This window comes from Podarcis tiliguerta (genome assembly GCF_965153285.1).
Source record: "Podarcis tiliguerta genome assembly, chromosome: 8".
NCBI lineage: Eukaryota > Metazoa > Chordata > Lepidosauria > Squamata > Lacertidae > Podarcis > Podarcis tiliguerta.
In genome coordinates this window covers 2,040,400-2,057,825 of record NC_139541.1, presented here as the reverse complement: position 1 = coordinate 2,057,825, position 17,426 = coordinate 2,040,400, and the positions used below count along the sequence as shown (strand labels likewise).

The 17,426-nt window shown below is 49.5% G+C and overlaps 1 protein-coding gene across 2 annotated transcripts in view; it reads left to right on the top strand.

Annotated features, from left to right (window-relative positions):
- Window positions 1-17,426, top strand: part of CNNM4 (cyclin and CBS domain divalent metal cation transport mediator 4) — a gene marked incomplete at its 5' end in the record, with an annotated part of 48,898 nt that overhangs the window by 22,486 nt on the left and 8,986 nt on the right. For both annotated transcript variants that reach the window (XR_014515053.1, XM_083456669.1), the window contains 4 exons: window positions 8,809-8,952; window positions 10,606-10,743; window positions 13,281-13,450; window positions 14,791-14,890. Coding sequence is in view for 1 of the 2 variants with exons in the window: in XM_083456669.1 (XP_083312795.1) it covers window positions 8,809-8,952; window positions 10,606-10,743; window positions 13,281-13,450; window positions 14,791-14,890 (552 nt within the window). The remainder of the gene's footprint in view (window positions 1-8,808; window positions 8,953-10,605; window positions 10,744-13,280; window positions 13,451-14,790; window positions 14,891-17,426) is intronic.

The following is a 17,426-nucleotide window of genomic DNA, read 5'->3' as shown; positions in this document are numbered from 1 at the left end:
AACCTTAAAGCAGTTTACAAAAAGATAAAACAATATAATCGAGGGAAAATCACAACCATACTATAAAACATACAAAAATTAAAATACTAAGACAGATTAAAACCACCTCAACTTTCTAAGCAGCTGAGTCGGCTTGTCTGACCAAGAATGTTCCAGCAGGTGTCAAGAAGAGCACAGGGAGTCCCAGAGGGCAGTTCCTGCCACATGAAGCAACTGAGCACCTTCAAATGCAGAACGGGCATTGTGTGGCAGCTGTAGCAGTGCCAGCTCCTCTGATCGAAGCGGCCAAGTGGGCACATGTGGGACAAGCCCATCTCATAAGTAATAGAGATCGCTCTGGAGCCTCTCTGCGACCGTCCACTGCAAGGCCAGGAACTCCAGTTTTCCTGAGTGCTTGCGATACGTTTTCTGTCCTGGTGCTAATGTCCTTGACCCATAGCCAGTATCTCAGCTGGCTTCATGGCATTGGTAGAGAATGGCACCGAGCCCTTCGCTGAGGGCATCTGTCAACAGGTAGACTAAAAGGCAATGACCTATTTGGGGTCTCCAGCACCAGTGGCGTAGCGTGGGGGGTGCAGGGGGGGCCGGCTGCACCGGGTGCAACATCTGGGGGGGGCGCGCTCGCACTCGCAGCTCTCTGCCCCTACCTGGCTCACTCACTCTCTCTCACTGCAGTGCTGGCTGTGCGAATCCGATCCGAGCCGCCGGGTCGCCGCCCACTGTGGAGGGGAGGGTGCCAGGCGTGCGGTGCGGAGAGGGAGGGAGGGACTATCTGGGGGAGGGACAGTGCAGCGGGGGGGGGCGCAAATTACTTGCCTTGCCCCGGGTGCTGACAACCCACGCTACGCCACTGTCCAGCACAGCTCTTTATGTCAGGAGATTGTTCTGGGCCATCAATACACTTTGGAGTTGATCAGTCCAGGTTAACACCACTCCTTTAAAAGGATAGACTAAAGAGGCTTGATACATGTCTGGGATAGCTCAGCTGGGAGAGCATGAGACTCTTAACCCCAGGGTCATGGGTTTGAGCCCCATGTTGGGACCAGATGGCTTTTGTGGTCCCTTCCAACTCTATGATTCTGTATTTTAAAAGCACCATGAATGTGAATGTATCATAAACATCACTGTTGTGGGACATCTAGGAGGAGATCTTTGTAGAAATAATGAAAAATACTGGGACAACCTGTTAAAGAAGAAGAAAGAAAACCTCCCAAAATAGTATTGTTGGACATATTCAGTGGAAACAAGCTAGGGTTATTATATAAACATTTAATTGGTGACTTATTAATGGCAGCAAGAATACTGATAGCTAGAAATTGGAGAGAGGTAAAGGGTTTAAGTGTACAAAAATGGTATAATGTCATTGTCTGAAAAACAGACGAAAAACTTTGTGTACTTAGAGGGCAAAAATAGAGGGAGACTTTTATGGTGGACTGATGGCCATTCATCCAGCACAGAAACCAAGACTCTGCGGGACAAACTGTGCCTGCTGCGTTGCATAATACACAATTGCATTAGCATCTTCCTTTATACTGACATAAGCAACTTTTGGACTCTCTCCAGTGCTTACCTGGAATTTACTCTTATTATTTAGATCTGAACTATGCCTTCAGGCTGGGTCAAAGGGGGGCTCAGTTTGTCACCCCTTCAACGCTTAATATAGGTGGCTTTTTACTTCTTTATATAATGGAGAGGGGATGGAAATGTAGGTCTTCTGAACTGGCTGTTGGTTTTATAGACTGATACCCGTCTGTAATGGTGGGATTTGCCCCAAGTTTCCATCAGCTATGGAAAATGCCCTGATTCTTCTCCCAGCATTTGTTGGGCCATTTCTTTCTGTGGTTCTGAAAGGCTACACAGGTCTACAGATGGTCCAGATATACTCTCTTGCCCCCTTCTTCCCATTGATATGATTCAGGATCAGTGCTAGAAACTGGGATTTAAAAGCTATTCACCACATGGCTCCTGGAACCCAGGTTGTGGGCACCAGAACAAAATGCCTAGTCCCATTTTTTTATTATTCAACAACACTTTTTATTTTTATCTTTTGAAAAGCAAGGATTAAAGATGTGCGTCTTTTGGTGCTGCACGAGCAAGGTGATCCACGGGGCATCGGGGCACCAAAAGGCTGTGTCTTCTGCCCCCGCGCTATCCCACAGTTCAGCTGATTCATGCAGCAGCGCAGCACCAAAAGAGGTAACATAGAAGATCTGGATAAAGAACCGAGGACGTCTCAGTTTTCAGTCCCATCACAGGCCCATCATCACTGAAGGCAAAATTGGTTCACAAGGATGAAAATAGGTCTTTAGAGTCGCTCTGTGGAGTCTGTGGGACATATCCTGTCCTTGTCATTGATGACCATTCTTTTGGAGATCCAAAATAAAATCTGCAAAAAAAGATATGTCAGTTGGTCTTCTTAAGAAAGAAACAAATTTCAGTCCTATGAAGCGGCATAGCATGGGCAGGGGGTGGTCTCGGGCACACAATCTGGGGTGTGGGGGGGGTGTGCATACCAGCCCCCCGCCGCAGAGATCCCTGCATTGCCCTCTCTGGCTCTGCAGCAAGGGCTGGGGGAGTGTGGAGGGTGATGAGCACCAGTGGTGCCAGCAGGAAGGGCTGGGTGAGTATGTTCCAACAGAAGCACAGAGAAAGGGAGAGTTCCTGCAACTATTGAAAATTAATGTAGTGGGTAAGGAAATGAGTGTTATCATATTATTAAACATGTAGACAGTGTGCAACACAATAAATCACATTGTGAAGCAGACGCTCTCAGTGTCCTAAGCCTTTCTTTCAAGTTCAAGTCTTCCCTCATCCTGTCCATTTCTCATCTGGCTCCTTTTCAAAAACACACCTTTGCAGCCTGGGCTCTAAGCAGGAAGAGGGGAACAAATTAACTTTCTTGCTGAGCTGTTTGTGCAATTGAACAGAGGCCTAAAACTTGACTGTCCTGGGGCGGTGGGGAGGGGGGGCATAGCTCAGCGTTAGAGCATCTGTCCTGCATGCAGAAGGCCCCCAGGTTCCATCCTCAGCATCTCCGGGTGGGGCTGGGAGAGACCCTTGTGTGAGACCCTGAAGAGCCACTGCCAGTCAGCGCAGGCAGCACAGAGCCAGATGGACCCGGGGTCGGCTTCTAGTCCAGGCTTCCCTCTCTTTTCGGAGAGAGTGGCTTGGTTTTTGCTTAAAGGGGCAGCAGCATATTAACTAACCATGCAGACTGTACATTTACATATGATTAAGGCAGACTCCGGTTGCCTTGTACTGAGTCCTGCAGTGCCCAGAGCATCACGACACCCCTGCGCCTGCCGTAAGGGAAGGGCGGTAGGCAGCTCAGTGGGTAGAGCACACACTTTGGGTCTCCAGGTAGGCCTGGAAGAGGCACCTGTCTGAAACCCTGGAGAGGCACTGCTAGTCCTTGTCCAGTCTGGTGCCCTCCAGGTGGCTTGGACTACAACTCCCATCAGCCCAGGCCCGCACAGCCTGTTGGGAGTTGTAGTCCAACTGGGTGGGGAAGGCTGCTGCTGCTGACAGGCCCTGAGCTTGGTAGAAGGCAGGTTCTTGTGCCCTTCTCCTGTGTTCCTATGCCATCTTCTTTAGGGACAAGGAAAAAGTGGCGGCAGTGGCGGTGGTCTCTGCAGTGATCCCCAGCCTTGCCCAGGCTGCAGTTTCTTAGCAACACCCCTCTCTCTTTCCTGATGCCTCAAGGAGTTTACCACCCACCAGCTGTTTGCTTCTGGATTTCCTAGTCTCCTAAACCCATAATCCTGGGTTTATCAGGCAGAGAGGAGAGCCTGGGAGGGAGCTGTGCATTTGCTTCTTAATTACTTTGGTTTCCCTGCTGTGTGGGATGGATCCCTGGGGGCCTGGGCTGCCTCTTATTGCTGTCCACTTGCAAAGTTCCTACACTGCTGCTCACAGGACAAAGTTCAGACTCAGCGTTGGAGATGTGACTTTATTGGTGTGTAATGGCACTTCATTCCACCCGAGGGTGGTGAGAATCCATGCTTGTGAGCAGGTGGTGTGTAAAATGCCTCTCTGACTAAAATGTTAGTTTAGTTAGCTGTTTGTAGATTGCCTGTCATATGGCATTTCAGGGCAGATCAGCAAGAATGCCACAGTCTATTAAGCAAATAAAAATATCAAAAATCAAAAGATTTTAAAACTTCAAAAAATGAAATGCAACAACAGGGCAAATTAACATAATGCCATTTCTGGAACTAAGCATTGCAGGACCTGGGAACATTGGTGTGAAGGCACCATAGCACCAATAGTTTTGCCGCCCGTTTGCGTTCCATTGGGAAGTGATTCCACAAAGAGGGAGCCACCACAGAAAAGGCTGTCTTCCCAGTCACCACCAAACACAATTCTCCACAATGGTGTACAGTTAAGGGGCTCCTCAGCCCTTTGCAGTGACTAGATGGGGCACTATGAGAAGAGGCGATCCATCAGATAACTTGATCCCAAGCTGTTTAGGGCTTTGTAGCTCAGAGCCAAAGCCGTAAACCTGTCCTGGAAGCTGACAGGCAGCCGCTGAGGTTCCTTCTGGCATGGTGTGACATGTGTCTGATTGGGGCCTGCAGTGCGCAGCCAAGGTGCCACATTATCCACTGGCTGCACCTTCCAGGGCAGCCGCTGGAGGACGGGCAGAACACGCCAGCCTTCACGCCTCCTCTGCTCCTTCTGCTGCTGCTTCCCCCCCTCATTGAGCACACAAAAAACAAGGGTGAGTTTGTTGTTGTTTAGTCGTGTCCGCCTCTTCGTGACCCCCTGGACCAGAGCACGCCAGGCACTCCTGTCTTCCACTACCTCCCGCAGTTTGGTCAAACTCATGCTGGTAGCTTCGAAGACACTATCCAACCATATCATCCTCTGTCGTCCCCTTCTCCTTGTGCCCTCCATCTTTCCCAACATCAGGGTCTTTTCCAGGGAGTCTTCTCTTCTCATGAGGCGGCCAAAGTATTGGAGCCTCAGCTTCAGGATCTGTCCTGAGTTACATCATTTTAACTTGCTTGCCCATGAATTGTGTCCAGTAATTTTAAGTTGTTTTAAACTTTTTTTAAAACAGCATTGCCTCTCCCCACAGCCAGCAAAAGCAGAATTATCATGTTCTGGTCTGACACCAGAGCCCATGCAGTGAGGCAGGTCAGGAGTTGCAGGATCACAGACCAGGCTGAGGACGCAAATATCCCCAGCAGAAGCCGAGAGCAAACGGAGGCCCTTGAAGCCTCTGTCTCCAGACTGTCCCTTCTGGGCCCTCAGGCAGCCCTCCTCTATTCCATGGCTGCCTCCTTGGTGTGCGCCTTGTGCCACTTGGCCTGCAAGGTGCTGTGGGAAGGAGTGCGTTTGGCTCCTCAGGCACCCATAAGGATCCTGGCTCTGGCCCGCCATGCCACAGAGGCTAGCCCACGAGGGTCAGTGGGGTGCTGTCCATCCTCCTGCCTTCTTACTATCCCATAGTATTCCCTCATAGTGTCTTAAATGTGTAAATGTGTGTTGACGTCGTTTTCTGATGCACAGACCATAATTCCCGTAATTAACGTGTTCATTACTGCCTTTCCCCAAAGATTCATTTCCGCTATTAAGATCAGAGAGGCCGTGTCTCCCTGGCAGAGTGTCTGCTTTGCATGCAGAAGGTCTCGGGTACAGCCCTCAGCCCCGCCAGGTAGGGCTGAGAGAGAGACCCCATCTGAAGTCCTGGAGAGCCTGTATGTGGTGGGGGGGGGGGTCTCAAGGCAGTGAGGGGAATGTCTGTAAAAATCACTAGCCCACTTGGACACAACATGCTAAGGATATAAGCTGTCTGTGGCACATGGAGGTGTTTTTTTTGGGGGGTGGAAATCTGTGCCTGGTCACTTGGAGGCAATTATTTTCTTGCCTTGGGCAAACAGCTGCTTTAGGACATTTCCTGGCTGCAAGCAGAGGGTCATGTATCAGGGCAGAACCTCTGGAAAAAAGTGGTGTGTTCAAGGCGAGTTGTAAGTATACTGTTTATTTTAAATTTATGTTTAGCACATATTATGGTTTTATTTGGTGTTCCCTTTTATTGTTTTACTTGCATATATTGCAAACCATTCTGGGATCTTAATCAATAAAAGGTGGCTTAAAAATGGAACAAATAATAAAAAATTTAATTGGTGAGGGGGTGAATAAGTGGCATCTGGTTTTCCGCTGCCAGGTTATTGACAGGTGTTTCTCCACAAAGTTAGCCTCCGTCTGTTTTGCATGTCTCTGTGTTCCTGGGCCCAATTCAAGGTGCTCGTTTCGGCCTGACTACTTGGGACCCAGGTAGTTTTCAGGCTGCCTTTCCCTTTTGACAGACTGGCCAAGGCCATGAGATCAAGGGAGAGGGGACAGGAGACAGGGCCGTCCTTGTCCTTTGCATTACTTAGTAATGGATCAAAACGTGCCTCTAAACTTTGCTTTTTTGTATTTGAAATGTGTTGCACATTCTTGTTTGGAATCAACACATGTAGGCAAAATGGCTCTCTGCCCCCCTGCATTAATTAAAACAAGTTTGCCTATGAATAGCATCACACAGTGTTAAAATGACAACATAAATGATTTAGCCTACAAAGATGAGTAGATGGAGAGGACCAATTAAGCATATGATATGGTAGATACCAAAGGTGAGCTCAGTCCTTATGCTTGGCCAGTGTGGCGCCTCCAGATGTTAGTTGACTGCAGCTCCCATGGCAAGATGGCTGGGCCAGATCTGGAGGGCACCAGCTTAGTGGTTAAAACATCACCAACCACATGTAAGAATCCTAAAAACCATTATTTTGGGGAGGGGGAGTAACCCAGGAGCGGGGGGACAAAAGAAACCCCCACAGCTTGGCAACTGAAGATACTTAATGACCAGATAATGCTGTATTTCTGTGGGGGGGGGGAATGGGATGGTGTATGTTGCGGATTCCTCTTGTATCATCCTAACTTTCTGGAGGGGTGCTTTGACGATCGGAAATTTGGGGGAACTGTGCAGTAGCAGAGCAGACCAAATGCTCTGAGGAAGGCTTGAGTCCAGAACTTTTCCCACATAGCTCTGCACGGTGATGTATGTGCCTGTTGCATTCTGGAAAGAGTCCCGCCGAGAGCACCTTCAGAGTATTCACAGCTTAACAGTTCCAAAGGGCAGGAAAGCTCCCAGCTTTAGTGTCCCCCAGAGTCAGGCTCATCTAGGCATCTTTGCTTCACAACACCAGGCCCTGCTGCTGATCTCCACTATCTTGTGGCTAGCACATGACCTGCCAGTTTCCAACAATGTGCTCAGGAAGAACCGCAGTGCAGGGAAAGGCAACTGGTTCCAAGGACTTCATTCATCGGGGCAGGATTAAATCAAGAAATAAGAGCTCCCTTCTGTCCATCAGGCAGCGCCCTTGAACTCTTATTCCCAGATTTCCATCATGGGCGGTGGCTTTTTGTCCTCCTGTTATTTAACTGTTTAATTATTTATTTCACTAAAATTATATACTGTGTGATTGCAAAAAACAAGCAAACCTCAATCAGTTTGGAAATAAAATAAAGCGATGAACTTATCAGTGAAAACAGGCAAAACAAACTTTTTAAACGTTGCTACCAAAAGGTAGCTGCAATTCCAAGAGTGACTTCACAAATCAGTTCCAGAGATTGTGGCTCTAGGTCGGGAAGAGGGGTCTCCCCATCCTTAGCAGACCACAGTTCCCAGAATTCTTTGGGGGAAGCCATGACTGTTTAAAGTGGTAAGATCCTGCTTTAAATGTGTAGTGCAAATGGGGCTGGCATGGGAACCGAGAGCTGGCACAGATGACATTAAGCACCCAGCGATCTCTTCCAAATTCCCACTCAGAAACCACCTTTCCAATCAGCAGTGGCTGAGAAGAATTCCTGCCTAGCCTGGGAGGTCTCCTCCCACCCACAGCGCGGAAGGGGAGAAAAGTGGTTCTCCCCCCTCCTTAATTGCCAGGACATCTAATTGCTTTTCTCTCTCTCTAATGCTGTAATAGCAGTCAGAATTGCACAGACTTATCCTCCACCGGGTTTTGTGAATGCCCCAAGAGTGAGGAACAGGAGAGCATTGTGCAAAAGACTTCTGGTTTATTTTTTCAGACTGTATTCATGTGGGAACCTTCTGCCTCTCACTGCCATCCCTGCCTCCAAAACTTCCCACAGTCCTGTCCCTGCTCATGTGCTCAAGCTGGCCTGGCAAACAAGTGCAGCTCTGTTGAGCCCCTTGATGCACAGAGTCACTCTGGCCTGCTGTGGTCACCTTGGCCTCCTACCAAAATCATTCAAGCCCTTTGTTTAGAGTGTGCCGTACCCTTCCCTAAATTAAAATGAATCCCTTTGATTTCCTCACAACATTTGGGGTGGTGTCCAGTGCTAGTCCTACTCAGAGTAGACCCTCTGAAGTTAACAGACATGACTACCTTAAGTTATTTAATTTCAGTGGGTTTACTCTGAGTAAGACATAGTTGAATACAACCCCTGACCCCACATCTTGACACCAAGGGTTGTTTGTGACCAGTGCCAGTCCTACATCAGAGTAGACCCATTGAAACTAATAGACACGGCTAACTTAGATCCTCTAATTGGAGTGGGTCTGTTCTTAGTAGAAGTTAGTTGGATCTGATGCCAAGATTCCAACCTTCCCACCGTCTATGACCAGCTGTCTCTGAGCAAGAGGGACAGCTTAGAGTGAGTTGGCCACAGTCATAGGATTTCATTTTCCCAGGACTCTGCAGCAGCAACCAGGCAGATGATATGTTTCCAGAATGCTTAACGCTTGTGACTCTTTCTTTGGTGCTGTAATAGCTTATCTCGCTCTCTCTCCCACAGGTAAATCGCACCTGGCCATTGTCCAGAAGGTGAACAATGAAGGCGAAGGTGACCCTTTCTATGAGGTGCTGGGCCTGGTGACACTGGAGGACGTCATTGAGGAAATCATCAAGTCAGAGATCCTGGACGAGTCAGATATGTACAGTTAGGTCCCTTCCAAATCTCCGCTATTGCTGGGCAGGGTGGTGCGATGGCAGATGGGCTGTATAGTAATAAATATGTGGATAGGACATTTTGTGGGTCTTCCTCTGCACCATAGGGCAGGGGCAGCCAGTGTGGCACCTCCACCTGCTTTGGACTACAACTCCCATCAGTCACAGCTGGCATGACCAATGATCTGAGATGATGGAAGCTGCAGTTCACATCTGAAGCTGCTTGATTGAGGGTCTCCTGATGATCAGGTTTCATCCATGCAATGGTCAAAGGCCTGTAAACGATGCCTTATGAGGAACGGCTAAGGGAGCTGGGCATGTTTAGCCTGGAGAAGAGAAGGTTAAGGGGTGATATGATAGCCATGTTCAAATATATAAAAGGATGTCACATAGAGGAGGGAGAAAGGTTGTTTTCTGCTGCTCCAGAGAAGCGGACACGGAGCAATGGATCCAAACTACAAGAAAGAAGATTCCACCTAAACATTAGGAAGAACTTCCTGACAGTAAGAGCTGTTCGGCAGTGGAATTTGCTGCCAAGGAGTGTGGTGGAGTCTCCTTCTTTGGAGGTCTTTAAGCAGAGGCTTGACAACCATATGTCAGGAGTGCTCTGATGGTGTTTCCTGCTTGGCAGGGGGTTGGACTCGATGGCCCTTGTGGTCTCTTCCAACTCTATGATTCTATGATTCTAATATGCTGGAAGATTCAGGGCAGACAAAAGAAAGCACCTCTTCTCACAGAGCACAGTTAAACTATGGAACTCACTTCCACAGGAGGCAGTCCTCTTTTAAAGTCATCTGAGATGGTGGACATCGCGGCCTCCTGCAAGAGCAGATTCCATAGTTCATGATGTCCTGGCTGGCTCAGAGATACTCCAGGCGTCTTCCCTAATGCTGACCATTTCTCATTTGGCCACATGGCAGCCTGGTCCTCAAGCACAGTGCTTTGCTTTTCCCATGAGTGCTGTGTCGACCATTAACTTCTCAGGGAGAAATTTAGGATTGCATTGAGGGACAAAATTGGGGCATTTGCCAAACCTGCCCCAGTGTTTGAGAAGGATTTGACTACTCCCAATGGTGTCCATAGTGTTAACTATGGGTCCCATAGAATTTAATGTGAGTTGTGCTCACTTCGGAAGCACATACAGTATACTAAAACTGGAATGATACAGAATTTAATGTGAGTCATTGAGAGCCATGCCACTCTGCCTGGAAACCCAGGGACAAGCTGCTATTGTTATCTTTATTATCATTATATTTGTATGTCATCCATCTGACTGGGTTGCCCCAGCCATTCTGGGTGGCCCCCAACATAATATTAAATATTAAAATATTAAGGAAGAGGTACACAATGAAACCCCTGGAAATGTGAAAGGAATGTCCAACGCCTGATCCTGGGTACAATCTGATTTACAGCCATTAGCAGACAGTGTCATAACTTTCCCCAAGCTTTACTCTGTACCCTGAGGACTAGAAAATTGTAAATTATATGAAAGCAGAAGGCTTCCAGGAGTCTGAGTTACATGCCCTTGTGGAAGGCACCAGGGTGCCTGGAACAAGCACAGTTTGTTTGCAGTAATACATTGAATAGTGAACTTGTTCTTGGGGGGATGCCCTTCCTCTCAACCTGTCCCCTTCCTCCTCTGCAGCTGACAACCGATCCAGAAAACGAGTGAATAACCAGAAGAGCAAAAGGGACTTCTCTGCCTTTAAGGACAATGACACAGAGTCCAAGGTGAAGATCTCCCCGCAGCTGCTCCTAGCTGCTCACCGCTTTCTCTCTACGGGTAAGAGATCCTTTGGGAATCACTCTTGGTTCGAAATCCTGGTTTGCTGGAGAAGCATCAGGCACCGTCTGCTGCTGCTCTTGATATAATGCAGACATTTTGCTTTAGGAATATCTCCCTCCGTGTGGAGCACAGAGAGCCAGGGAAGTACTGTAGCTGCAAATGAGTCATGGGCCTTACAAGACACACCTCCTTAACATGACCTTTGACCCCTGAGAGGGGGGTTTTCAGGGCCAACCCTATCATTTGTAATCTATTTTTGTATTCGTAATCTGCTTTAACTTTTTCCCCATTTAAGCCCAATATCAAAACCAGGACCTGCTGTTGAAGGGTGCATGATGATGGTATAATAATACTGTACAGGTCATATGGGCATCAAGAAGCTTCAGGCTGCCATGGGGTCCCCACCCTCTGTGGGGCTGTGTTTTGGCTGAGTGTAGGAATGTGTGGCATGGGGCAGTTCGGGGAGGAACGGGCATATTTACATGCCGCTTAATACTGCTCCAAGCAGCAGAAAATAATAAAGAAAATATAAAGCAAACAATTAAACCATAGGCATAACCGGTCTAAAATACTGCAATACCCTTTAAATGCAGTAAAAATTTGGAAAGGTGAAGACACAAGGGAAGCAAAAATCGCTCAGAGGGCAGCCTCTATGGCAGGGGCTGCTTTGTGTTTCTCACAGGAGCCCATCTTACCTTTTTCTTGGCACACCAGTGCTGCCCGGCACATTTTTCGGAAATGACTGACTTGCATCATTTGCCTGAAATGCATCCACACCTGCGCAGGCAGGTACCCCCACCGTTTGATGTGGAATCCTGTTCCCTTTGCTGTCTTATCTTGAGGCCCATAATAAGAGCTGCCAAGTCTGATTTCAAAGACTAATATGAGAGCCTTCTGAGAAGGTCACTCCCATTGTCTCATTCACAAATTACAGGGGATTTACCTTCTGAGAAAGACAAGCCCTCCATTATCCTGTCTGCTGTGGCTTTAGGCTTGAATGGGAGGTTGCTGCTGGGTCTGGCTGTTTATCCTCCCGCCTCTTCCTCAGCATCTCTTCCTTGCAGCAGAGTCAACAAAACACAGCCCCAACATGGTTGCCAAGTTTCTAGGGAGGGCAGCCAGCCAAGGATAGGCTACAACTGAAGATAGGGCAACGTAGGATGTATCCAGTGCTGGTCCTACTCAGAGTAGACTCACTGCAATTAATGACATGGCTAACAAAGGTCCACTGCTTTTGGTCAGTCTGCTCTGAGTCCACCTTAAAGGTAAAGGTAAAGGTACCCCTGCCCGTACGGGCCAGTCTTGACAGACTCTGGGGTTGTGCGCCCATCTCACTTAAGAGGCCGGGGGCCAGCGCTGTCCGGAGACACTTCCAGGTCACGTGGGCAGCGTGACAAAGCTGCATCTGGTGAGCCAGCGCAGCACACGGAAACACTGTTTACCTTCCCGCCAGTAAGCGGTCCCTATTTATCTACTTGCACCCAGGGGTGCTTTCGAACTGCTAGGTTAGCAGGCGCTGGGACCGAGCAACGGGAGCGCACCCGGCCGCGGGGATTCGAACCGCCGACCTTTTGATCGGCAAGCCCTAGGCACTGAGGCTTTCACCCACAGCGCCACCCGTGCCCCTTAATGTCCACCCGTGTCCCTTAATGTCCACCTTAGATGCAACCATTTGCTTGCGAGGGCAGGAGCTGCAAGATGGAGCATTCCTCCTTAGAACGCGGAAATGGCAAAGCCAGCTGAGAAGGAAAACTCATTGCCAGGGAAACCCCACTGAGAGAGGCAGAGACTGAGACCGAGAGAATATATAGATTATGGCGGGGGAAATCCCAGGGCGCTGCTGGTTTTTATTAAGTTGTTAATTATTTCATAAAATTTGCATACCACTTGATAGTAAGAAAAAAGACCTCAAAGCAATTTACAAAAAGACTGGAGCTATAAAGTTATCAATAGAAACATTTAAAGGCTGATATTTAAACAAACAAGCAAAAAACAAAATCAACGGTCAGCTGAAAACAGCAGAGGTACAATTCCCAGAGTTCCCAGTGAAGACTGATTGATGACCAAACCAATCCGTTGTAGATCTGGGAGGGATTCTCTTTGCAACTCTCCATACCTTTAACAAACTACAGCTCCCAGAATTCTTTGGAGGAAGCCGAGACTGTTCAAAGTAGTATCATAGCACTTTGAATGCTGGCTCTGTATCTCTGCAGTGACTGGCCGTGGCTCTTCCCCAGACCTCCCTGGAGAAGCCTTTGGGGATGGGCCTTTCTGCATGCAAAGCAGGTCTTCTGCCGCTGACCACTGCCCTTCCCCAACAATTCTCACCCACTGAGGGTGAAGAAATATCAGGTCGATAAGAGCCTGAATTTCTGGTTTCAGTACACATCTCCCCCCCCCCCCCCATATCTGCTTTTTTCTGGGCTTCACTGCTCCCACTTCTTTGCAATGCCTGGACCTGCCCCGAAAGGTTGGTTCCCCTGGATGTTTCCCTCTGGGGTCTGACTTGCATGTCCCCCGCCTGCTTTTTGCAGAAGTGACACAGTTCACCCCCTCCCTCATTTCGGAAAAGATCCTGCTCCGCCTGCTCAAGCACCGCGACGTCATCAATGAGCTGAAGTACGACGAAGAAAACAAGAAATGCCCCCAGCACTTCCTCTTCAACAGGAACAAGCCGGCCGACTTCTTCATCCTCATCCTGCAGGTAATCCAGTCCCTTTGGCATTTGGAAGCAGGGAGGGAAAGATTCTCACCAGTTTAAGGCAGTAGTGGGCGGGGCCAGGGGCAAAAGTGGGAGGAGCAACAGATGAGACTTTGCTACAGCCAGCTCCATTCCAGCCATGCAAAAGTCAGAGTTTTCCTCACCCGACCACCCAGGGAGTGCTCAGAGGAGGGATGGAGAGGAGCATCCTGAGGGCCAGGTAGAGGGCAGCACTGGACCTCCAACATGAGGCTCACCCCCTCCGTTGTGCGGTACGGAACACAAATGGCTAAACTGATGCCCTCTGAATGATCCTGGACTCCCAACTTCCCTCAGTCCAGCGTGGCCGGTGGTCAGGGGTGATAGGGGGTCCCCACCCAGGGGGCCAGGAGGATTGTGGGAAGCGATCCTGGGTGGGCCCACAGTCTGAGAGGGGCAGAGGCAAGCCTGTGAGGCCTTCCAGCGCATGTGCGCTGAGGATGCTGTTCTGCCATGCCCCCTGCCCCTGTGGTGCTCGGCTTGAAAAGTGAGATGAGTGCCACACCCCATAGTCGCCTTTAACTGGACATAACCATCCATGGGAGGGGGTGCTCTGGCACAACCCACAGGCTCCCCTCAACTCCCCTCTGCCACCTTTTCGCTCCTTCAAAGATGTATTGCCCCAAGCCGGGTTTCTGATAGGTGTTTCTCAATTCCCTTTGTTCCTGCTGCCACCACAGATACTTTGTTCTCAACTTTTCTCACCTCTTGCATAGCCAGTCAAGAGGCACGTGGTGCAATTTAGTAGCACATGAACATTTGGCCTCAGTTTGGAATGATCTCTTTGTTCCTTTGTCTCATACAAAGCGAAGGCTGATAACAATACTGACCCTCTTCTATTAAACCAGCCCTGCTGCCCTCAAATCCTCTCCCCACATCCACCTCTTGCCCCAACTCGGCTTCCAAATTGTCTCCCACCAGCATTTAAACTCCTTTTCAAGCTCTTATCCAATCACCAGTCATTTCCAACTGCACAGACTGCCTCCTGCTTCCAACCTAACACATACCTTAATTTAAATATTATACTTAACCTACACATTTACCTTACAATACTGCACATGCACACAAATAAAGATGCTCCCTAAAGAAACGCCCAAACTTCTCCCACACCTGTTTGTTGCAGGCAGAGGCTGACATTCATAGGCTGACTGTGCTCCCCCCGCTCCCCCCCCCCCCCGGAAGCTTGTGTGCCATTTTTCACCTTCTCATTGAAAGATCCCTTTACCGCGGTGTAACTGCTGCTGACTCTGGCTGCTTCATGGAAGCTCCTGAGAATCTCACGTGACTCTTTGTCTTTCTCACAGGGCAAAGTGGAGGTGGAGGCCGGCAAGGAGAATATGAAATTTGAGACCGGTCCTTTCTCCTATTACGGAGTGATGGCATTGAGCCCGTTGGTCACCACAAGTAAGGACCTGCATGCGGAGGGGGCCAAAGGGAGACGGCCACAAAAGGGGCATGGGGCCAGGCACCCTTCCCAATGGAACCCGCTCCCTCTGTCTGTCAGTGGCAGTCCTTGAGGGCGGGAATGGTCAGCTGGCAAGCCATGAGGCAAGCCGGGCCCAGGAAGTACTGTTTTTACCAAGCCCCCTGGGCGGTCGTCCACCAGGGCATGCAAACCCTGATGGACTTCAGCTCCCTTAAGCCCCAGCCAGTATAGCCAGTGGTTAAGGATGATGAGTTGTGGTCTGGCAACTTTGGGAGGGCCCCACACACTTTCCACCTCTGCCTTAGGCCTCGCTCAAGGCATGGTAGCCAAAAGCTATGCCCACCATTCACTTATAAGGGAAGGCAGATTCCATGGGAGAGACAGAGGGCTCAACTCTCCTCTTTAGGCTTTGGATGTGACACACTATCCATGCCAGAGCGCATGTGCTCCGTAAATGGGTGGGCCTGATTGTTCGGAGTCTTTCTTGTGCCTCCCCTCCAACAAAAGGGGTTGTGCTGCAGAATACATATCATGCACCCCCTGTTTGCAGAAAGTGCTGGGCTTACAGAATACAGTTCATCCTGGCAGCCATGCCCATCCCAAGATGCTTTGCTTTTCCCTCGTAGCTGCACCTCCCAATCCTGGAGGAGACTGGCTCTTTCAGAGAGGGGTCTTTCCCAGCCCTACTCAGAGATTTGGGGGATTAAACCTGGAACGTTTTGCATGCAAAGCTCAAGTTCTACCAAGCTATGGTCCTTCCATGCTTAGGGCCCCCTTGCAGTATCAGAGGTTTCTGGGGCACAGCTTTTGACTCCTGTGTAGCCAGGCATGAATTCAGGAGCTGACCCTCACTAGGACATTGCAAGAGGTCCTGGCACTCATCTGGAGAGCGGGCTGTGGCAACCAGAAACCACAAAACAGCCCCCCATGAGCATTTGAAGTTGCTTTCTCCCAACTTAGGCTTGTTTCTCCATGTAGCCCAGAAGCAGAAGCAGCTCTCTAAGGTGTCGTGCAGGACTTCCCCAGCCCAAGAAGTTAGGGCAGCAAGAGGCCGGCCTCCTCCTGATGTTGTGGGCTGCAGTTCTTATTGTCGCTAATCATTAGCCTTGCTGGCTGGGGCTGCTGGGAGTTGGAGTTCAGATCTTGAGGGCACCACATTGGCTTCCCCTATGTAAAGGGATTGAGCTTGGGATCTTCTGCATACAGTCTTCATGTCCTAAATCAGGAGCCTCTCGCTCCTTGAGGGCCACTTTGTCCTCTGCTGGCATCCCTTTGTCTTGAGAGACAGTGGAGTGCACCTCAGGGCGTGAAGTCAGACCCCTGTGTTAGCAGCACCGAAATGACCTGGGCTGCTCAGGCAACAAGACCCCTTTCTTGGCCTCTCTGATGTGGTCCAAAGGAAAGCAGAGCAAGACCTTTGGCACCAGCTTAGCTGCAGGAATTGCCGGAAGGAGGCGTACAAGGTGCCGTCCAACCAGCTTAGGGACTTCACTCTGGATTTGTGTAGGGTTCACTCCTTAGCCTTTTCTTCTCCCAGTGATGTTCTTCAAGGCAGCGGAGGTTCAGGATCAGAGTTTTCCTTCTCCTAGATGGGTTCCCTTCCCAGGTTGACAAGCCCCATCTGCCCCTAACTCTGTCCTCTAGGGGATGGAAGAAGGACCAGAAGTATATTCCAGAAATTGCGCTGCTCAGTTGCAAGCTCTTGGGCTCCACACTCCATTTGCTGCCATCTTGCAGGAATGAATGGGTGCTTAGTGCTAAATAAGCCATTGACGGAGGGGAGGGGGTTGTCTTAGGAATGGCAGCCCCCCCCCCTTTCAAATCACCACTCAGGTGAATTGGATCTTCCCTTTCCTTCCACATAGCAGTTGTGTTACACCCACTACCATGGAAGGTAAACAGCCACATAGAAAGCTGTCTTACGCTGAGTCAGAGCATAGGTCTGTCTTCTTCAGCATTGCCTACACTGACTGGCAGCAGCTTTCCAGGATTTCAGAGAGCGAGTGTCTCTCAGCCCTACCTGGCGATGCCACTGAGCCCCGTCCCCTCCCCAGGACGGGAAAGGCAGAATGTGTGCAGTGCGGAAGGAGATAAGGTGGTGGTCAGACCAAGGAAATTCCACCCCAGAGAGGTCAGGCTCAGAACAGTTCTCAGTGGAGACAAGATCAAAGGACAACAAACAGGGACAGATATATACAATCTTCTGTGCTGTATTAAGATTTGTTTGTTTGTTTGTTTGTTTGTTTGGGGAGGAGTGACTTGCAGGAAAGTTCCCGTCAGCCTAAGCGTGCAAGCGTGGGAACAAACTCTCCAGTAATTTAACACCGGACTCTCCCCCCACCCCCGAGGTGGCACCATCTCATTCTACATCTGTGGCTCTGCTTCTGTGTGCTCATGTCTTCAGTTTCCTCAGAGGAGATGAGCCGCAGCTGGGTCAGAGGGGGCAGAACGGGGCATTGGCAAAGAGGAGGAAGATTAGCCAGCCAGGAAGATTGGAGGTGAAGGTTGAAGGAA